This window comes from Balaenoptera acutorostrata, chromosome 14 (assembly GCF_949987535.1).
Source record: "Balaenoptera acutorostrata chromosome 14, mBalAcu1.1, whole genome shotgun sequence".
Lineage (NCBI taxonomy): Eukaryota > Metazoa > Chordata > Mammalia > Artiodactyla > Balaenopteridae > Balaenoptera > Balaenoptera acutorostrata.
This window is the reverse complement of record NC_080077.1, coordinates 63,144,365-63,168,510: the sequence shown is the minus strand read 5'-3', so window position 1 is coordinate 63,168,510 and position 24,146 is coordinate 63,144,365. Positions and strand designations below refer to the sequence as shown.

Genomic DNA, 24,146 nt, shown 5'->3' with positions numbered 1-24,146 from the left:
CATCCTGCCCATGACGTGAATCATCTCTTTGTCCAGAGCATCCTGGCCAGTAGTCACTTAATTAACCATCTCAGTTATCAGATCAGACCGTTGCTGTATTGCAGTGCTTGTGTTCAAGAAACCCTTATTTTAGTTAATAATGGCCTCAAAGTGCAAGAGTAGTGATGCTGGCCATTCAGGTACGCCAAAGAAAAGCCATAAAGTGCTCCCTTTAAATGAAAAGGAAGTTCTCGACTTAGTAAGGAAAGAAGTTGTATGCTGAGGTTGCTAAGATCTAATGTAAGAACGAATTTTCCATCCATGAAACTGTGAAGAAGGGAAAAGAAATTCGTGCTAGTTTTGCACCTCCAACTGCAAAAGTTATGGCCACGGAGCATGATAGGTGCTTGGTTAAGATGGAAAAAGCATTAAACTTGTACAATAAGGTATTTTGAGAGAGAGACCACCTTCACGTAACTTTTATTACAGTATACTGTTGTAACTGTTCTATTTTATTATGTTATTGTTGTTAATCTCTTGCAATGCCTAATTTATAAATAAACTTTAACATAGGTCTGTATGTATAGGAAAAACACATAGTATATATATATAGGGTTCGGTATTGTCTGCAGTGTCACACATCCACTGGGGGTCGTGGGAGGTACCCCTCACAGATAAAGGGGGACTATACTATACAAAACCCTGCTTCTCAGAAAGACATCTTTCTGCTATCTCTTTATCTCATTTAGTGTACTTTAGACATGAAAAGATTGTTCTTTCTGTCTCCAATGGGCAAAGTACTGTCTTTTGTGTTTTTTCATAAACTTAATTCATAGAAACATTTTGAACCAGAAACTGAGCCATGGAATAAAGATAAAATCTATACCAATAAATAATACTAACCCTGCACTAAACACCCTGTCCTAGGCAGAACCAATAACATCAGAAAACATAATCAATCCATCATAGGAGAATGGGACTAATCATCATTTTGTAGCTCAACACAAACTGGTGTGAAGGTCAGTCATCTTTATTTTCTCCCAGGGAAAACAAGGATCCAAGTAAATTGTTACACCTTTAGCAAGTACTAATTCTCTGTTTTGATCCTCTTCTCAATCCCTATGGGCAGCAGCATACGAACAATTCTCTCTCATTTTCTTATTATAGGTTCAAAGACTTTCTAGGAGACCATAACTACACAACATCAAGCCCAGGAGTTTGTGCCCTGGGCATTCCTAATATCCCTGTAATGCTTATTATGTCCCAGTTTATCTGAACCATGTGCAGCCTTTCAGAGTCTACATTTATAGTACTTTCGCATCTCAAAATTGTGAAACAGCACAAGAGTTTCCAGCGAAAGAGTGATTCACCATCACCGTGGCTGAACTCTATTTATTGACCTCTTTTTTCAGATAAATGTTTTGGAAACCAGTAAACACTATTTTTTCTATATGGATGATTGCTTTTTTCACCTTAACTTTAGTATATATTTTAAGTAATTTGACATATTATTGCTTAAAAGAAAACAATTATGCTTGATTTGTACTAACAGGTTCTTACTTTGGGGGTACAGGTTCCCGAAAAATGGAATTTAAGGGAAACTACTGGCATGAAACCTGCTTTGTGTGCAAGCATTGCCAACAGCCAATAGGAACTAAACCTTTGATTTCCATAGAGAGTGGCAATTATTGTGTGCCGTGTTTTGAGATGGAGTTTGCTCACTACTGCAGCTTTTGTAAGAAGGTAAATATCTAAAGAGGATGAAGCTTGTGAAATCTTCCAAACCATTGCTTTTTAGCAGCATTATATGTTTGCAATGAACTGATACTATCATGTTATATCCGTCTTTGCACATTCATGTTAATTTTGAATTCCAACATGTTCGAAAGCACTACCTGTCACAGTGAGCAGGCCCATCTATTTTTATCACCATAAAATTCCACCCAGAACATGAATTTAATGTTCCAAAGGCTCAAGTGATTTGATATTCCAGTTCCATTCACTGCTGTTCAGGCAAGGTTTCACATATTCTGGTAGAGGGCCCATGTCTCTCTTTGAATACAAAATATTTCTTAGAAAATTTTTGATCCATTTAATTTCAGAGAGAGATGGATTTGTCTCACAGAGTGACCAAGGGAACCAATTTAAACAGGATATTTCACTCCTCACATTATGTCCAAGCAATATAAATGTCTTCTTAGCTTGAAGCTTTTATATTTCTAAAGAGTAGATAAAAAATAGAACTACCATATGACAGAGCAATCCCACTACTGGGCATATACCTTGAGAAAACCATAATTCAAAAAGAGACATGTACCACAATATTCATTGCAGCACTATTTACAATAGCCATGACATGGAACCAACCTAAGTGTCCATCAACAAATGAATGGATAAAGAAGATATGGCATATATATACAATGGAATATTACTCAGCCATAAAAAGAAATGAAATTGAGTTATCTGTAGTGAGGTGGATGGACACAGAGTCTGTCATACAGAGTGAAGTAAGTCAGAAAAAGAAAAACAAATACTGTATGCTAACACATATATATGGAATCTAAAAAAAAATGGTTCTGATGAACCTAGGGGCAGGACAGGAATAAAAACGCAGATGTAGAGAATGGACTTGAGGACACAGGGAGTGGGAAGGATAAGATGGGACGAAGTGAGAGAGTAGCACTGACATATATACACTACCAAATGTAAAATCGATAGCTAGTGGGAAGCAGCTGCATGGCAAAGGGAGATCAGCTCGGTGCTTTGTGACCACTTAGAGGGGTGGGATAGGGAGGGTGGGAGGGAGACGCAAGAGGGAGGGGATATGGGGATATATGTATACGTATAGCTGATTCATTTTGTTACACAGAAGAAACTAACACACCACTGTAAAGCAATTATACCCCAATAAAGATGTTAAAAAAAAAAAAAGAGTGGATAGATAAGAGAGTGACACTCAAGAGATTGACAAGATCATTAGGGAAATTTATTAGACAGAAAGACAGAAAGATGACTTAAGAACTGCAAGTGGTTTCCTTCACCTCCAGCTCCAGAGCTCCATGCAGGGCCTTTCAACTTGGACACCCATTCAAAACATATTTTCCAATAGGAAAAAAAGTCATTTTTTTTCAAGTAAACATGGTCCAATTCTTTTTGTATCCTCTAAGCTTTTACGTGAAAAAGTCACTCATCTCTATCACCTTGATAAAGTCTGTCTGTATTCCATAAATATATATTGATGTTCTCAAAGAAATTCTTGACCTGTGAGGCATCATAAGTTTCAAATAACCCTATAACTTGTGATGAGAAAGCATGAATCATGAAAACATATTGGATAAGTCCAGTGGTTTCTAAACATTTTTGATCTACAGGCTACTCTGGCAGGTCTCTTAAGACCACTTGCATACTTGCATCTGAAGTGTCATTGCCACTTTCTACAAATGCATGTACAAACATACACACACTCAATGATTTTCCACATATATTTAAAATACTGGTACTGCATTTGAAGAGGCATCAATCAACCCCTACGTTATAATTATTAAATTACACTGTCATGATGGCTGAAAATTACAGTTGAAAGTAACATGCTACAAAACCATCTTACACCCGAAGACTTCCATTACTCTACCAGAAATAACAACTTAGAAAATGACTTTACAAGAAACAGTCAGACCCTATGACCCTGTGACAGATGAAGCTCCGAAAAATTATCAGTCAATGACATGCATTTAGAAAGGGATGCTGGAAATAAAATAGATTTATCTCACTGCTTTGCGGGACAACTAAGTTGGCCATTTTTAGGCTACGTTTCTTAAGGACTTACACTAAAATATTAATGACACTCGTGAGACTCATCTTAAAATCATTTGTTGGGCACACAATATAAAGTTTCTTTCAATGCTATAAAGATTCAAGAGAACTTCTCTAGTACATCAGAGCTGAGCACTACCTGAGGCCAAAGCCCTGGTGTTTCCCAGGTTAGAGGAGCCTGCCCTGTATTTAGGACATGATTTGAAGTCACCAAAAAATTTATGAAATGTTTCTATTGGGTAGTAGACAGATCACAACATGCCAGATTATTTTCTATTTAATTTTTTAAAACCACAAGTCCTTTAAGGAAAGCTGGATATAAATGTTACAGATCAAGATGATCCAAGCTGAAGAAAAACAATTTGTTTCAACCCAAGCCAAAGACCAAATATAAAACAAAAGAAAATAAGCAAAAACTACTTGACCATCAGGCCCATAGAACTTTTTTCACACATTTTAGTTTCACAAAATAAAATCTATTTTCTACCAAAAAGCAAGTAACCTCAAACTGTAGTACTCTGAATTCAAACTCCTCAAGTTTCACATAGAGTATTCTGTAATTTATCAGCTTTCATCCACTGGGTGCAAAATCATTATTGCCTCCACTTTGCCAGAGAAGAAACTTGTTCTAAATCCTGGGATCAATCAGTAGCAAAAACCACGCTTGGATATTAGACTTCATCTTAGCCCATCTGCCTCTTCAAAAGAATATAATCACAAGCAAACAATTTTTAATGTTCCAGAGTTTCTTCTCCCTAATGAAACAATCTTTGGTGGGTACATCAAGTTTTATTTTGCTGTGAATACAGTTTTCAAGTTTTGAATCTTTTAAGCATTGCCTGCTAATCATTTGACCAAACAAATCAAAGGAATCTGGAATTCTGCTGTGCCTTCTGTAAGGCATTTGAAGTCAGTAGGGGGCATTTTAAATTGCTTTAGCTCACACACACCGTTATGTTTTCTATTTACTTATTTAGAATAGTATACTTTTTCTCCTTTATGAAAAATAACTTTCTATCAAGTATCTTTAATTTTTAAGATAGTCATTGTACGATTTTAAAATATTTTTAGAATAATCTTTTCAAAAGCCTATAGGATAGACAAGTATCCTATAGGATGGCTATAGGATACTTAGATGTCACAATAGCATGGCTTAGAATAGACTACTTTTTCTATATCTAGTTAATTTGCATACAAAGATTACAGGCGGCATCTCAGATATCACATTGCTTCAGTCATTATGAGACATTTCCATGAGCATATGCCAGGTTCCCCGGACACCCCAGGAGCTCAAGAGTCGTGGATTTGAAAGATGCTATGACTTAAAAATTGCTACACAAGAAAAGCTGTCTAATATTTTTCCATCTGACTTTTAAATAAAGATATCTCAGCCTTTAAAAAAGTAAAATCCAGATTAAACTGGTTTAGAAAATAAATCTTATGGAGGAATAACAAGCATCTCTGCAAAACCCTAGCATATCACACATTAAGGTTCAATGTACAACCAGCACTTATGACTTTGAGCCCTAATGCTGAAGTTGCCCACAGCACCCCTATTTGTGCTAGATACAATACTGGAGTTGCTTTCCAAACATTTTTTCCCTTAGTGTTTGTTCATTCATTCAACAAAGACTTGTCAACTGCTTATCAGTGCAAAGTAATCTAATCTCAGTACTGTGTTCATGGTTAAGCACATGGGCTGTGGAATAAGACTGTGCAGGTTTGAATGCTAGCTCTGTGTGACCCTAGCAAGTGACTTAACTGCTCTAACTCTCAGTAGTTGCTCATCTCTAAAGGGGGAAAGATAATAGTCCCTACTGTGTCAGGACGTCGAGAATGTTAAGAAGAAGTTAAGAACAGGGTTGAAGACTGAAAAAACACCTCAGAAATATTATTCATTATTAGCAGATTATGGTGTTGATCAATTCCTTTCAGGGTTACTACTGCTGGAATAAAGCATTCAGGAAAAAAAAAGCTTTTTTTTTTTTAGGATCCTTAAAAGTTATACATAGACATAAGAACATAGCATAGAAAATATGTTAGCTCTAAAAACAGATCTTTGAAAACCAACAAGAAAGAGAAAGATGAGCAAAGGAATCAAGGGCCTATTTCTTTTTCATCTTCCTGAGTTCATTATGGCCCTGCTTCCTTTCTGTTCCACTGCAGGAGAAAAATTAGGATATTTATCACCCGTTCTATTTAATCCCTGTAGCCTTTTGTTTCTAATATAGATTCAAAAAAATCACAGAGAAAAGACATTCTGACACAGTGTGATAGAGTAGCCCAAAGTACCACTTGTGGGCACAGAAGAGAATCACAAAACGTCTGAATTGTAATAACTTCCACAGTCATTGCCTTTTTTGTGATCATTTGCCAGGTGATTACTTCAGGTGGGATAATGTTTTGTGGCCAGCCATGGCATAAAGAGTGCTTTCTGTGCCGTGGCTGTAGGAAAGAGCTCTGTGAAGAAGAGTTTATGTGCAGAGATGATTATCCATTCTGCTTGGACTGCTACAACCATCTTTATGCCAAAAAGTGTGCCACCTGCACCAAGCCTATTACTGGTGAGTTATTCAGTTTAATATGGTCCTACCATGAGACAGTTATGGCTCTGTAAATGCTATGTAGTTAATTCAGGAAATGCAATTTAAAAAAGAATGATCTTTCCTTTATGTTTCCTTTTGAAATAAACATGGGTACCTATATATAAATATAAATATTACGCAGAACCCTCAAGGCAAGTACAGAGTATAATTAAGGTAGCTATGCTCTGTAGAGGGTAATTAATACTAAACCTCATGGTACTGACTCTACATAAAGTAATAATTCAGGGAAGGAGGATAAGATGAGCGAAGAAGACCTTCACAAGGAGGCCTGATCTGAGGCAGAACTTTTAAGTTGAGTGGGGGAAGGGATACTTATAAAACAAAATGCTGAATTCCAAACAAGGGTAACAGGGCCTTAAAATAGAAAAAGTTTTAATTAAATGCAAGTACTGTACAAAAATCTGAAGCTATAATAATTAGGATAGCATAGGTCAGGAATTAATTAAATCTCAATTTAAGATGCTTCTAACAAATGTATTATTCTCTTTGCTTTCTATTCACTTACAATAAGTTTTAATTGTGAATAGATGAGATAAAAAAACAAGATAGCATTCTGTTGAAGAAACAAAATATACATGACATGATTTGAAAATAACATAAATGGTAAATCCGATCTGTGTTAAATGGATTTTCAAGGTAAAAAGAGCATTACATTTTCCTTAGAGACACTTCTAAAATGCTAATCCTGTAGTAAAGGAACTGAAGATCTCATCACACCTGAGAAATCCAAAAGCTATTCTTTTAGGCAATGTATGGTCACCGAATAACGTGGCAGAACTATACTTCTGTTCTCCATTCCTAGTACTCTTAGGTCATATTTCACTTTTAGCTCAGTTTATATAACACAGAATTAAAGATTATTTTATCCTTTTCCTCCTCCTCTATCTTCAAATATATCACAAAGTAAAACTGAATATTTATTCATCTTCAAATAAAGAGTTTTGCTGCAAACCCAGCTTGATAGGCTTTCACTTACTTGCAAGGGAGGGAGTTTCCTGGATGAACAGAACACAGTTCTGTCTGTCTGTACAAGGAAGGCACCATGTTTTTCAGAATCTCACACTGGCCTATGGGCTATATCTGGCCAGCAAGCATGGTTTGTTTGGCCTGCACTTGTTTGTAAACAACTAATGTAAAATCCATCTCTGTAGCCAAAAAGTAAACAAAGAGCCTGCCCAGGGTGAGCAGACTACCCTCGCTTTCCCGGCCGGGTCACGGTCATATGGAGCTGAGTGGCTGGCCCATTATGTAGGGCATGCCCCCTTTGCTGCTTCCACCTTGTCTCTATCACTCAGCTATGTCACCTCTCCAGCCCTTTCAAGGGCTTACGTTGGCAATCCGAGACTATAGGGCTCCAAATCTTGGGCTCTTAACCACTCTGCTCTCCTGCTTCTATACATCTGGCAACTCCTGAAGCCAAGAGAATAAGCCACCGTCTCTACTGGTTTTAGTTAGAAATGGGACTTCCATAAACTCAACAGTAACTGGAGCAGCAAAATCTTAGTAGAATCTGCAATCACAGCCCAATGGATTTAGTCAATTTATTCTACAACACTTTTCTTGAATTGGCCAGAAAAAAAAATTGGGGGCCGGGGTGGGGGGGGGGGTTGTTCCATGAAGAAATGAGACAATTAAACAACTCAAAATGGTTTGAAAACTTTCTGGGGACCCAAATGGCTAATACTGATCTGAAAGCGCCTACACAAGCCCTGACCTTGATGAGTTTCATTTCTGACCCATCACAGATTCATGTGATTTTTCTGATGGGTTGTTACAGGTCAATCACAGAGCACAGCTTTTTTTTTTTTTTTAGATCAGACAGAAAAACCACATTGTTCCACATGAAGCATAGGGATGATCAGGAACCAATGATTTGTCCCCAAAGTAATCCACATGCAGGATATGCATTTAATTTAGGACAGTCTTTTGGTCATTATCTTAACCTTCTTTTAGCTCTGTGATTGAGAGACACCAGAAACTAAATGCCTGCAAAAACTTCCAACTCACTTTAATATGTTTTGATCTGATTCTTAAATGTATATAGGCCCTGTAGTAGTGCTTCTTTAAAATTGAACTATTTGAACTAATGTACCACAGGGAACTATACTACCATATATTTATCTTCTGAAAGTTGTACATTCATGCAAACAATATGTCATCCTAAGAAACTATGTTAGAATGTTTTCAAAACACTATTTTAAAGTAACTAAATCTATAACGAACAAACTCAAGATGTAATTACAATTTTTTCTCCTCCTGCAAGATAGGATTTACCTTGCAAACTTTCTGGGATAAATGAAGCAGCTTGGTCTAGTAGGAAGAGCTCTGATCTAGGGAGTAAAAGACCTTGGTCTTGCCTCTGCCCCTGACTACTGTGTGACCCATGGGTACAAAACTCACCTCCAAGGTCCTCATTTGCCTTATCTGCAAAATGAGGAATTGAACAAGATCACATCTTTGCTTTCTTCTATTTCTGTTTATTTTTAGTAAAGTGAGTTTCAAATGTTGATTTCTTCAGAAAGGGATGCTAAGGTTCCTGGTTATGTTCTTTAAAAAAGAAAATTTAGACAATTTGGTGAAGTTAGGAGCATAGGCTCTGAAACCAGATGGCCTAGGATTGAAATTGAATCCCAGATCTGCCACTTAGCATCTGGGTGATTTGGCCAAGAGTCTGAACCTCTCTGTCCGACAATTTCTGTCTGCAAAGTCGGGTTGATGGTAATATCTCACCCATGAAGGTAAGGTGAGAGCTATATGAAGTAAAGGGCTTAGAATAGTGACTGGTTCATCTTCAAGTGCCCAACAAATGCTAGCTCTTATTCTATGGAATTTTCAGGAATAAATGAAGCCAAATAAAACAGGTGTCAGAGACCTGTTTCACTGTTGACTTTCTTATTGCAAATGACCCTTGTGACCTGAGGGAGTAAACATATCCAAAATCAAAAAACTTTACAATCAGCTCACATGTTGAGTCAGGACTTTCTTATATTCCTGCTACCAGATGCTTCTTTTTTATTCTTCTTTGTAAAATTCTAGAAAGAATTATTTTTACATTTGCCACCTGTACAAGGCCTAATAATAAAATCAAGAAAACCTCATGTGCATCAAAATGCTGGTTGTATAATAATTAGTTTTATGAACAGAGATGATTTATGTATATACAGCACATTATTCTTGCAGTCAGCTTATTAATGTTTTGAATAATATTAAGGGAATTAATTGGTACATTATTGATTTACTCTTATTAGAAAGTAGTGACGACAGCATCATAAATAAGCAAGCTATAAATTTAATCAAGAAAAGTATGAGAATTTGATGTAAATTTATCCCTGAACTAGTAAATTTATGTGAAGACATCAAAAAATGTTTCCAGGATGAAAACAAAAGTTCATTATCATTGGCAAATAAAGACTCAAGCCTAGGGCATCCCAACCCCTTCCCAATCCTTAGACATTTTCTCCTTTTCTACGACTCCTCAAAATCAGTTCCTTGAACCGTACGCTGGATTCATATTTGGGATATAGAGATAGAGTCTCACTGAAGACTCAAATTCTCATACCTTTCTTAGAAACCCTATGGCTCAAACGAGGCCCAAGTTGAAGTGATAGAGGCTGACAAAGCACCTCTTAGAAACTCATCAATGGGTAGCATGGCCTCAGTGGCCAGAGGGATCAGATTCACAGATCTTTGCTGCAAGCCTATGCTGAAGTCACCTCTGGGCAAGGTAATGTCATCACATTAGGCTAGCTACAGGATTGTTTAGATGAAATTCTCTATTTAGGGCTTTTGGGAATTGTGTCCCAAACCACAATACAACCATGGGACTTTATCCTGAATAACATGAAACATGAAAAAAGAGGGAAGAGAAGAGAACTACAAGTCATTAAGATATCAAATACCAGGCTGAGAAGTACACATTTATTTTATCTTAATTTTGCTTCTAAGTAAACAGGGTCACAAAGAGGGAAAATAAATATTCATACTTAGATATGTCTGACTTCAAAACCTATACCCTCTTCTCACTGCACTACCCTGTATTTCCTTATGTCTTAGGCAATCCTTAACTGTCTCCAAAAATATGTGCTTTGTATACCCAGATTCTACCTACTTATGTGGATTATGAAAAAATTTGACTGAGAATCTGGCTGGGTCTCATAGAAAGAACTTGTCCACGGGTGACTTTCCCAGATGGACACAGGTCACTGGGGGCAGCCTCCTTTCTTAGGTTACTTGCCTCTACATGGTCTTGCTCACTGCTGTATCTCCAGTTCCCAGAAGAGTCCCTGAGAGAATGCTCAATCTATCTGTTGAAAGAATAGATTACTCTTTTTCTCCAATTCCTTTACAGGTTTCAGAGATGCCAAGTTTATCTGCTTTCAAGACCGCCAGTGGCACAGCGAATGCTTTAACTGTGAGAAGTGCTCAGTCTCCTTGGTGGGGGAAGGCTTCCTGACTCACAACAAGGAAATCTTCTGCCACAAATGTGGCTCTGAGGTGGACACTGACATGTAGAAGACAGTCCTTCCCCACCTGAAATCCACCTTGCTTTTGTTCTCACTAAATCCAGAACTCGATCGACGTTGTATTTCTGACTTAATTTTTAGAAAAAATTCACGTAGAGTTTATAGCGGAAGAGTTTTTGCACACAGTCTGATTGAACTATGTTATAAGAGCTCAAAAAAAAAAAAAAACACAGTCTAACAGAAATGAATATATACTAAGTCACAAAGGTACCTTTCCTTGCAAAATACTGCACTCTGCTGTTAGAAATACAGGAAAATATTTCTTTACTGTAATCAAGTGTATGATCTATACCTAGAAGTCATGGATGATATTACTGAAAACTGATGTTTTTCAAACCTGCAGAGTAAAAAGGAAAACAAGAGATCAAATTGAAGGGCATACATGAGACTAATGTTTGCATTCCTAACTAGCTAGTTATACATAACATGACTGGCTGTGAATGGTAGAAGAACAAAAATGATCAGGAGGAACTGATTACTAATCATCACATTTAAGTATTTTGTCATTTTATCATTCTTTTATTGTTCACAAGTACTGACTTCAGAGTTGAAGAACAAAGCTATGATTTGCCCTCATCCATCCTGCTTCCACAGCTGGTTGGTTACCATATTTAATCAATGGAATTTGAGAATTCTGGACACTATGCCTCTCATTCTCTTTATATTCTCTGCATATCTATAAAAGGGTCCTTTCTCCCTAAGGATAGTCAAAGCATAGGTTTCAACACATTTTGTATTAAATGCATTTCAAAGCCCACAAAGATTTTTTTCTAAATACTTACAGATTCCATGAAAGAAAAGTCTATTCTTTCAAGAGAGCTAACCGAGATAATCAGTCCCCAAAGGCAAACCTTTAAAGTAAATAGATCATTAAATCATCACTTCTGGAAATGAGTTTTAGGGAAGGGATTGAGTGTTGGAACCTGACTTTCACCCAGATATCTAAAGGCATAATAGAATGCATAACTAGCTCTGAGCATCATGCATTTTGCCTTCCAAAATTACATAGTTGATTAATGGGAAGACATAAAAGTGGGCTTTAAAGAAACCTAGTAATAACAAGAACTGAAAAAGAATAATTCAGGACCTGCAAAGCAGCACCACAGAGCGATAAGGTCTACAGACGAGCCCTCCCCACTGTTCCTCCATGCCCATGCAACTCACCTCACCCATGACAATGGTGTTCTAGAGCTTCAAGCTCTTGCATGACTGTGAGGGGCACTCTCAACCCTCGGTAGCCAATCTACAAATAAGCCAGTGTTTATTGGTCACAGCCTTAGTGAAAAGCCTATCACCATGTGTTTAACTTTATACCAGACATCTACTGATGATGACCTTACCTAGCTGCCCCTGGACAAAATTTTCCACATTATGTGGGATAAATGGAAATCAACCTCTGCTCTCCATGCTCAGTTACCACCCTCTGTTATACTGTCACTTGGGTGGAGCAGAGAGAGGTCACGAGAAGAAACCCACATTGACATAACATTTTTTATAAGTGTCTACTCTCAGATTACTGCATAGCATTAAAGGTTCTGATTGAAGTCTAATTACATGCTGTGGCTGATTACAACTACATCACAAGAGATTTAATTAAAATTGTTATGGAAACACATTTTTTGAAATAGTTTAAAATGCAAGGACATTTGGAGATTAGCAATTTAGAGATACTAATAAAAGGTCAGGCTTCACAGGCGATTTGAAAGATATAATTGTCCTTTTTTTGGTATTAACAATGCCAAGATATTTTCTCTTATTCATATTGTTAAATGTAGGCAAAAATATCCACATTTTTCCTGCGTTGTTTGAAATTACACATGTGAAACTGAATATGTCAATTGTTCTATGATCTAGAATATAACAGTGTATCATATATTTAGAAAACCAAGCCATTTTGAATCTGTGTAGATATACAACATGTAATACTGTATCAGTTAGTCAATTATAAACAAACATACAAAATGTAATGGTTTTTCTTAAACAATTGGTATTGTTTAGGCATTTTGCTGTGTGGGATAGTGGGGCGGGTGTGAGTATGCAGGTGATCAGGCTTGTGTTCAATCTTTACAATTAAAAAAATTCACAGAACCATTTCCAAGACAGAGATTTTGTGATCCTTTGATAAGTATAGTTAAGTACATATACTTTCACATGACTAACCTACCTTCTAAATAGAGAATTATTTCTATTTTTAGAAGATATTTATTTCCTATTTAGAAGGTAGCTTAGTCATCAAACATGTATTAAACATTTACTGTGCACAGTTAGAGCTCAAGCTACTGTGATTCTGGGGTGGTGGGAGGGTAGATCAGGGTATGGAAGCGTGGGAGAGCCGGATGCAGAGAGCTTATGAAAAGTGCCACTATAGACATAACACACATATTCACGACAACTGAGAAGGAAGACAGCCTTAGACTGACACACAAAGATAAAAGTAAAAGTCATACACAATATACTAGAGTTGATTTAGCTCAGTAAAGAGAAAACCTCTCTAAGTGACCTACCCAAAGATGGAATGGGCTGTCTCAGGAAGCAGGGGGCTTCCAGTGATTCAAGGCGTGACATCTGCACAGGTAGGGAAGCAGTTAGAAGCAAATCCTGTGTGCTAAGAGCAGCCAGATGGCTTGGAAGTAGCAGAACAACTGTGCCAAAGAGCAAGAAGAAATGGGATTGCTAAACGAGAAAGGGTCAGATGAAGGGAGAATAATGAACTCTTAGGATTAAAGGCTTACACTTAATAGAACAGGCAACAGAAAGTTACTAATTGTTCTTAAATAGGGGAGAAAAAGCATTAACAACAATGTGTGAGGAACATTGTGCTAATGCTGCCGTGTGGCCTAGAACTGAAGAGGGTAAGGTTCCAAAGATGAAGATCTCCGACTGCAGTAATACATTTGGTTAGTGGCTACAGAAGTGAAAAGAGAGAAACAGCAATAGGTAATGCAAGCCAAGAGCTAGATTTGTTGATATAGATGAGTAGACAAGTCAATGAATCAAATATTTTGTGTTGTCATGTTGGGGTTAGAGGTGAAGGAGAAAAATGAAGAGAAGAATTTCTGCTTCCATGATAACAGGAAGGGTGACCAACGGTTCAGTTTTCACTTAACAAAATCATAAACGTTATTTTGGGACAATCTAGGCCCACTGGTTAAGTGAAGTGTGACAGCGCTACAATCATGGGTTCAAAACTTACTTTAAAAAAACATTAAGTTGTACTTTGGAGTGAAAGACTGGTCAACCATTGTGAAAATGCATAACACTGTCACGAATGGCCTTGGTTAAATATCACTGCAAAATTTAGTACTACAAATGAAAAATCAACCTAAAAATATATGTCTATTGTTAGTAACGCCATTTTTGAATTTAAGAAAAAAATACTTTTTAACCTACTTGTATTGATAATAATTCATATTTTAAATAGGAAAATGATTGCTACAGTACGTTTTAGATATATTTAATTGAGCACATAAATTATTCTCAAATACATTTACAGATGTTTACTATTACAATAATACTGCTTCTACTTGTTTTACAAATTCTGGTTTTCAGAAGTTTCTTATGCTGAATGAGTTTGTATAGTACATATTTCTCAAATTGTTTTTAGATATTTATTTTTTACATTAACTGCAGTAAGCAAAAGAGGTATGGAATAACTTTGTAGTGTTTCTACTTTTGTTACGTAAGTGGGCATAATGACTTTTATCTTCATTTTTGTAACACCTAAATTAACCATATGTCCAAATATCATTTCGTATTAATACAAAAATAGCATAATTCAATTCTGTCTGACCCAAACAGCAATGCCTCCACATCTATGTTCTTTCTTAGTGATCAAATTTTAAAATATTCTAAACTAAAAATTATTTTAATTATTATTTGTGATTCTAAAAATGTTCTATCAGAAATATCCCATTCAATTGGATTTTCCTGTTTTGACAGAGGTAGTCTTCTGCTAATTTCTTTTATATATTGGAGGAATACTATTTATATATAAGAGGAATTGCTAAAACTCTTAGTGGTTTTAATCTTTTGTTTTATCTAAAGCAAAATCTGTGTCTGTAACAGACTTCATGAAACTTTTGCTAATCCACACTATAAGCATCAATTAGGTTCTCTCTAGAGTTACATTAGATGATTAAATCATTTAATGTCAGAACGTGTTTTACAAAGATTCAGAAGAATATCTCTCAAACATTTCTAGAGCATTTTTAAAAATCATAAGGCTTTGAAATATAATGAAATTCTAAAGGGTACTCAAAAGATAAACTTTTATGTCTTAGAATGGTGTTTCTTCAATGAAACAGAATATCACTAGAAACTATACTTGCTGGGGTATTACTTTTAGCATGAACCTCTCCCTCAGAAGCATCAGACCTTTAAATCTTTATTATTCTATCAGAAACATTCCAAGAGTCAGCTGGGATAAACTAAAGAAATGTTTGGGGAACTCTGAGGTCCTCTTTCCAGGAAGAGGTAAAAGAGACCTAGCAAGACTTGGGTAAAATGTCATAAGATAGATTTGACCTTATAACTTCTCAGAAGTTACTGTGTTTAGATTTGTTATGCCAACATAACAAAAGAACACCAAGGGGCAAGGATACCAAGAGTCTTCATTTGAACCATCAAACTCAAGAGAAATTAGAAATTAGTCCATCCACTCAATCATCCATGTGGCTTCCTAGACAGTCCTAAAAATGCATTATCCAGAGAGAATTAGAGAAGTTCTTGTTCAGAATTCTGAACATTCTGAATTTCCCCAGATGACCAGCTTTTGGACCAGATACCCTGTTGAATGTGGGGTTGGAGAAGATAGTTCTCAAATTGAGAATCAAAAAGGAGGGGAAAGAAACAGAAGAGATTCATGCTCAAGTTTGAGTTTATGAAAGAAATAACAGAGTTTATGTGTATTTGGAATGCCTGGATTGTATATCTCTGTGGTTGAGAAAGGAAACAGCTCACTGTGATAGAATTATGATCCATGTCACAGAGAAGCAAATAGTATTTGGGTCAAATATTTTCCCACGAATGGTAATAAACTTATGGAGTGGATGTCCATAAAGGGTTCTCTGAATGGGGAACATTAATGAGCTCAACAGACACCCATTCAGTGACTCAAATAGTGACATTAAATTCTATTCCCACCACATACAAAAACAAAAGTTAGGTTTGACATTTATGGAAGTCCACACACTGAATCCCAAAGGCTTATTCTTTCTTTATACAAATGACAGCCTATCCTTGATTTGTTTCTGTAGCATCACTTATGAAGCTGTTTATCTGAAAACTCTAATCCAAGGAAATAAATGAGGGACTATGGATAAAGAAGAAATGAAGAAAAAAAGAGTGGTGATAAAAAATTAACATTCTTGAAAAAAAACAAAATTAAATTGATTTTTAAAAACATTTTTCCCTACAGTATAATAAAACATTTTCAAAACCACAAGGCATTTGAAGAAAGCAAAATAAATGGACAAAGAAAAAGAACATTTTTAATAAAATTTTTGAGAATTATAATTTGGTATCTGTCTCCCCCTCTCAAGGGAAAATTACTCTTAAGATGCCACCAACAGATACATAGTTGCCAAAGTCAATAATATTCACCTTCCAATGCTGCTGTGAGGTATTTGCTATTGTTGGCCTTCCCTTGTTCCTTCAAAATCTGACCACAGTAATCATTTCATTATGTATACACATATCACATTACCATGTTGTACACCTTAAATAATTTTAAAAATTAAAAAATTACAAAATTCTCCAGGCGGTTCCCATCAATAGGTGCTCATGGCAATCTTGGAAACACATCTTCTAAAATAGTAATGATGTTAAATATTGTCCTTATGTTTATGAGATATTCTTTTCATGTTCAATACATCTGGCTCATTATTTTTATACATAGCTGGGGAGAGAAAGGTACTTCTGGAAGGCAATTTGTCAACGTATATAAAAAGAACCTTAAAATTTTTTCCATAGGGCTTCCCTGGTGGCGCAGTGGTTGAGAATCTGCCTGCTAATGCAGGAGACACGGGTTCGAGCCCTGGTTTGGGAAGATCCCACATGCCACGGAGCAGCTGGTCCCGTGAGCCACAGCTGCTGAGCCTGCGCGTCTGGAGCCTGTGCCCTGCAACGGGAGGGGCCGCGATAGTGAAAGGCCCGCGCACCGCGATGAAGAGCGGTCCCCGCACCGCGATGAAGAGTGGCCCCCACTTGCCGCAACTAGAGAAAGCCCTCGCACGAACCGAAGACCCAGCACAGCCAAAAATAAATAAATAAATAAATAAATAAATAAATTTAAAAAAAAAAATTTTTTTCCATAAGCTTTGAATAAGAAATTCTGATTTCTAAGAACTTATACTGGAGGAATCATTGGAGAGCCACACAAATATTTCTGTACTGGAAGGTTTACTGCAGTGTTCTTTAAAAAGCCCCAAACAAGAAACCAACGTAAAGGTCCAAAATAAGAGAATAAATTATGATACCTACTTATAATGAAATAACTTTAAAAACAGCCACGAAAAAAATAATTTTTTAAGACTACTTAGTGACATGAAAAAATGTTCATGACTTGAGGTTGAGTGGAAATAAAGTGTTATAAAACAACATGTATGATATATTCCAATGTTACTTAATTTATTAATTTATGTGTGAAGAAAAACACTGAAAAGAAGTACAATAAAATATCAACATTAGCAAAATTTTAAGATTGTCTCCCAATGGCATCCATGACACCTGTCTCTCTTAATGTCACCTAAAGTTGTGCCCCCCTTGCCTGTACACTATCCTTTCTCCATTTCTTTAAAACAGATATTCTTAAACATTCTCTCCTCAAGCTTCTTGCTCCACATTTTTCCGGTCAATGAACACATCTAGTTTCTTGATTTCAATTGCCTTTTCTGTGTAACTGAGCCCAAATCTACGTGTCCTGCCTTCAATTCTCTTCTGAGTTCCAGACCCAAGTTTTTCTCTGCCTTCTGAACATCTGCAAATCAGTATTATGTGGGCAGCTCACAACTTCATTATCCTTCCTACAAATTCCACTTATTTTCTTATGTTCCGCATCTTAAATGCATCATCCCAACAGAGCCTTTAGATTTTACGTCTTGGGCACATGAAAAGATGCTCAACACCATTAGTCATTAAGAAAATGCAAGTTAAAACCACAAGATACCATTTCACACAGACTAGAATGACTGTGATTTATAAGTCGACAATAACAAGTGCTATTAAGATGTAGAGAAACAGGAACCCTCATACACCGCTGGCAGGAATGTAAAATGATGCAGCCACTTTGGAAAACAGTTTGGCAGTTTCTCAAACAGTTAAATATAAAACTACCAAACAGCCCAGCAATTCTACTTCTAGCTATCTACCCGAGAGCTATGAAAACATATGTCCACATAAATGTTCGTAACAGCGTTATTCCTAATAGCCAAAAAGTGGAACCACCCAAGTATTCAATTGATGAATGGATAAACAAGCATCGTACAGCCATACAATGGAATATTAGTCAACCATAAAAAAGAATGATGTACTGAAACATGCCACAACATGAACTTTGAAAACATGATTCTAAATGGAAGAAGCCAGACAAAAATGGTCACATATGTATGATTCCATTTATATGAAATGTCAAAAATGCAAATTTATAGAGACAGAAAGTAGATCTGTGGTTTCCTAGAGCTAGGAGTGGGAATGGGGGTATAACGTAAATGGGCATGAGGGACCTTTAATAGGGGAATGAAAATATTCCAAAACTGATGTATGGTGATGGTGGTACCACTTGGCAAAATTACTAAAAATCATTAAATTGTATACCTGAAATGAGTGAATTGTATGATATGTAAAGTACATCTCATAAAGTTGTTTTTTTTTTAAAAAATCCGTCTTGGTTCCCGGCTCTCCCCAGTCCCTTACACCTAATTCCTATAAGAAAAGCCACACTTTTAAAATTTTCCCTTGCAAGCTTTTTTCGTTTCTTTCAAATTGCATTCCTTTACACTTTCTCTGCCTAGACGTCTCCTGCCTGTCAAAATGTTAAGCAACCTCTGAAGGCCAGATCAAAGTTACCTCCTATGTCAAATCTTTATTGATATCCCTTAGAAAAAAATTAATCGTTTTCCTCAACTTCGTTTACAATTCTGTGAGCAGTTTAAATAACTCAATTTATATTACAGTTAGGAATGGGAGAAAATCTAATGAAAAGATGATGGTCTTTGGAGCCAGATAAACCGGGTTCAGATCCCAGCCTAGCCACTTCCCTTGGCGTGTGACCTCTGGTAGTTACTAAACTCTCTGAGCCTCGGTTTTTTGATCTTTAATTGGGAATCTGTAATATAAACTTCAAAAAGCTGCTCTGAATATTAGATGAAATAGATGCAAACTGCTTCCCATCTGCCTAAAACATATTTAACTTATTAAAAAGTTATTAAACGTTAGTTATCTTTACCTTCTTTTCCACCCTGACTCCACCCCTAGATCATGCTTTTACTCATCTTTATACACCCAGAGCTTGGCAAAATGTCTGCCACTTGGTAGATGACCAATAAATACTTACTGAATTAAATTTTAGTTGTGAAAGTGTTATCATTGTTACAATAATATTCTTCCTATGTTGATTGTCAGTAACCATGATAAATATGTAAATCTTTTTTGCTACTCATCCTGATTGTGTTATATGAAGTTGCCCATGTGAGAAGCAGCTAGATTGCAAATCAACACCTGCATCTTTAAGCATCTGCTTTGAATTTTTTAAATTTGATGTCGCTGTTTCCTCTGTCCAGTGACTACTGATCTGTAGAGTGTGCTTCTTTCAACCAGAATTCACATGGGTTTCTTCAGACACTTAATTTTCAGGTGCCCCGGAGAATAACTGCCTATACTTGAAGTTTCCTCTTGGGCCCTCAAAGTAGATTTTGCATGCAGAGTAGCTTTTATGTTAAGCCATACCATCCCAAATACGCCTGCCAAATTTGGAGTCGATCTATCCAAACAAGTTTTGTTTCATGTACTTACAGCTAGAAATGTAATTGTACTTACTTTGCTTAAACTGCAAAGTGCATTCTCTGTGTCTCTCAAAAGTGCAAGACAATTTTACTCTAACCTGTTGCTGAGTATGTGTAGCTCTGGGCATCCTAAATTTTCTTATCGTACCAGAGCAGCATTCATGAGCTGCCTCATTCCTCCCCAGGTACGGTGTTTCTCTTGTTCCTCCTTATTAAGCTTCCCCTTTGACCATCTCACCTCTCCTATTTCAGTGCTCTCTTTGTGTTAATGTGCATTAATTCCCTCTGGACACAGATTCAGACTATTCACATAATTACTTTGGAAGGAATTCCAGAAAACAGACATCTAGGTACACTTCTTGATCCATATTGCCTGGTCCTTAACCAGCACCCACAGTTCTGCTTCCTGATATTATGCTCTATATGTAGCTTCTAAAGATGGGAAAATAAAAGTCTTCAGCTGGCAAATGTTCAGAGACAGGTCCTGAGATTGGGGGAAATAAAACACTCTGGCTACTGAAACTTTAGTCCAATTCTCATTCTTGGGTTTTTCACGAAATCTCTGTCCCTCATAAGAGGTATGTTTCTAGCTGCTGAAATGAGGACTATGCCAGTTTATGAGGAGAATACTACCAAAATTCACAACTGCTTGGATTCCCAAATGCAAAATAAATTACTTTAAATCTAAAAAGAAAAAAAAAGGTACAAATAAACTTATTTACAAAACAGAAACAGAGTCACAGATGTGGAAAACAAACTTATAGTTACCAGGGGGTAAGTGGGCAGGGATAAACTGGGAGACTGAGATTGACATACACACACGGCTATATATAAAGTAGATAACTAATAAAGACCTACTGTATAGCACAGGGAACTCTACTCAATACTCTGTAATGGCCTATATGGGAAAAGAATCTAAAAAAGAGTGGATATATGTATATGGATAACTGATTCACTTTGCTGTACACCTGAAACTAACACAACATTGTAAATCAACTATACTCCAACAAAAGTTTTTTAAAAATTAAGGTCCTTTAATCTGTGATTCATTTTCTAATGTGGAATAATTCTCGAAAACTTCTTGGCTAATTATCTTCTTTGTGAACAACTGTCAGCTGTAAGGTGAGAGCAACACCACCCCCCCCCCTACAAATACATCTAATGCTAAATACAGGCAGGTGTAGGTGACTCTGCTTAGCCTTCTTTACTTCCCCCAAGAATAGTCTCCAGGGCTGAGCGCTCGCCATATCTGCAGTAATGTGGGAAGGACTTGTCTTTATTTTCGACAACAATCTAATAAAGTGGTACTTTTATTTATTCCCATTGTGCTGATGAGGGAACTGTGGTTTAAAGAGATAATGTAATTGGCTTGAGTCATGATACAGATAGGTCTGACTCCAGCGTCTATGGTGCCAATGATGCGGACGACGCACTACATAACTATGCCTCCCCTCTCCTCAGCGAGCCTAGTGTCATCGTCTTGCATCACTCTTCACATGCCCTCGTCCTGCTGGCCCAAGTCCTGCTCCCCCCTGTTGGATGTCTTCTAAGTCAGTTTCTTCCTTTTCGCTTCCATGGTTCAAGGCTTCATTCCCTCTCACCTGGACTTTCATTACCGCCTACTGAAGTATGTTTTTGTGCCTCTACAGCATCGTCTTTTTATCTATCACTCACACTTCCTCCACCACATAAATATTTCTCCAGTAGCACCTGATCATGGCTCCATCTTACTCAGCAGCCTTTGTTGGCACCTCATTAGGGCTCCTCCAAAATCGAGTCCACCCTCTCTTCTCAGACTTCCTCTCCCACTATTCCTTCCTCATTGGAATACGCATCCTTAAGGATGGAGTCTTTGTCTACTCTACTGGACCATCATAAACGTACCTCGACAGAGCCTGGCATACAGTAGATGCTCAAATAAGTGTTGGGTGAAAGAATGAAGCAATCTTATGCTTTAGCCCGATCTTATTGCATCCAGAATAAATAAATCCTAGATTTTTCCCAGTTTGATTCCTTTGCTTAAAATATGTACCTGTGGAGTCCTCCCTACCATCTCCACGTAGGCAATTTAATTTCCATTAAAATTTATCCATTATTTAAGCTACAGGTCATAAGTCAACTTCTCCAGCTGCAAATACCCTCCTCCACCTCTCTACTTTGTTTATAACTCTGGTCTCACACTCAATATGCTTCCAGTCTCACACTCAATATATTTGCTTTGAATTATAGTTAATTCTCCCTCATTCATTTATGAGAACACTGACTCAAAACAGGGCAATGTCTGATTCAGTTTTGTATTCCCCGTAATGTTGAGTATAAAATAAGCCTAAATAAATGCTTGTTAATTTTTTAAATTGAATTGGGTCTCAGTACAAGCCACTTCTGAACTTCTTCCCCATAATTAGTAAATACTGACACACACGTAAACAATAACAACAGTTAAAAATACTAATGACATTGACACCAAGGACTTTGCATGGATTTCATCCTCTCAGCAGCCCTGTGAGGCAGGTACTATCCTTATCACATGGGGAAACCAAAGGCACAAAGAGGTTAAGTTCTCCAATTCCCACTGTTAATAGAGGGGAAAGCCCGAATTTTAAAACAGGAAGCTTGGCTTTTGAGTTCATGCTCTTAAACTTGGACACTACTGCCCCCAATATTGGAAAGGAGAATTTTTTTTTTGATTTTATTTATTTATTTATTTATTTATTTATTTTTGGCTGTGTTGGGTCTTCGGTTCGTGCGAGGGCTTTCTCCAGTTGCGGCAAGCGGGGGCCACTCTTCATCGCGGTGCGGGGACCGCTCTTCATCGCGGTGCGCGGGCCTTTCTCTATCGCGGCCCCTCCCGTCGCGGGGCACAGGCTCCAGACGCGCAGGCTCAGCAATTGTGGCTCACGGGCCCAGCTGCTCCGTGGCATGTGGGATCTTCCCAGACCAGGGCTCGAACCCGTGTCCCCTGCATTAGCAGGCAGATTCTCAACCACTGCGCCACCAGGGAAGCCCCCGAGAATTTTTTTTAAGTAAAGCAATGTGTTTATTACTCTGAATATTACTTTGTTATCGAACTTTTATTAAGCCTTATTTATATTCTGGCTGGTACATAATTCCCTGAATTGCAGAATAGTTATTTGTCTGCCAGTAGGTTTTTTGTTGTAATTTTAAGCATACAGATCCTACACAAATTTTGTTAGATTTATACCTAAATACTTCAGTTATTTTGGAGCTTTTGTAAATGGGATTTTTTTTTAAACTTTGATTCTCCATTGCACATTACTTGTTTGCAGGAATACAGTTGATTTTTTTGTGTTCACCTTTTATCTGCAACCTTACTAAACCCACTTATTGGTCCTAAGAGCATTTTTGTAGATTCCTTCAGAGTCTCTGTGTAGACAATATTTTAATTTTTTTAAACATATTTATTGGAGTATAATTGCTTTACAATGGTGTGTTAGTTTCTGCTATATCACAAAGTGAATCAGTTATACATATACATATGTTCCCATATCTCTTCCTTTTTGAAAGAGCCAAATATAAACATATTTATCTATACCACAGGCCGATAAGCATGTAAACTTCTAGGAATTAAGCATATTTGGATATATACTTTGTGTATCTACTATTTTTTTTAGCAATATTAAGAGAAGTGATGGGACAATGAATTTTTTTCCATTGAAAAAATAAGTCAGTAAATGAATAAAAATGGAAGACTACATTTCAGACATAGTGTGTGGAAAACTACTTCTCTCACTAACCCCAAAACGTTTCCTTCTGGTAGCAGGACCCTTAGAAGTCATTGCTTTGTGATAATGTTGATTTTTTTAAAAATAAAGATATGGTTTATTCTTTGAAGTATCCACTAGGTGGCAGAAAATTGTTACTGTCTAAAGTGACATTACTGGGCTAGTCCAGGCTCTTTGCTAAGCTTCAGATTTAGGCAAATTGCCTTCACCTCTACCCTTAGCAACGCTGGCCTTGTCACACGTGGTGTTTTTTTTTTAACATCTTTATTGGGGGATAATTGCTTTACAATGGTGTGTTAGTTTCTGCTGTATAACAAAGTGTATCAGCTATACGTATACATATATCCCCATATCCCCTCCCTCTTGTGCCTCCCTCCCGCCCTCCCTATCCCACCCCTCTAGGTGGACACAAAGCACCGAGCTGATCTCCCTGTGCTATGCAGCTAATTCCCACTAGCTAGCTATTTTACATTTGGTAGCATA

General features: G+C 37.1%; 1 protein-coding gene and 1 long non-coding RNA gene across 3 annotated transcripts in view; one reads left to right on the top strand and one right to left on the bottom strand.

Moving 5' to 3' along the window:
• The window catches only part of FHL5 (four and a half LIM domains 5), a 38,218-nt gene extending 25,336 nt beyond the window's left edge, over window positions 1-12,882 (top strand). For both annotated transcript variants that reach the window (XM_007169679.2, XM_028163389.2), the window contains 3 exons: window positions 1,553-1,722; window positions 6,170-6,356; window positions 10,747-12,882. In XM_007169679.2, the coding sequence (XP_007169741.2) occupies window positions 1,553-1,722; window positions 6,170-6,356; window positions 10,747-10,910 (521 nt within the window). In that variant the 3' untranslated portion in view covers window positions 10,911-12,882. The remainder of the gene's footprint in view (window positions 1-1,552; window positions 1,723-6,169; window positions 6,357-10,746) is intronic.
• The window catches only part of LOC130704745 (uncharacterized), a 103,013-nt gene that overhangs the window by 41,685 nt on the left and 37,182 nt on the right, over window positions 1-24,146 (bottom strand). The gene's annotated exons all lie outside the window — the stretch shown is intronic.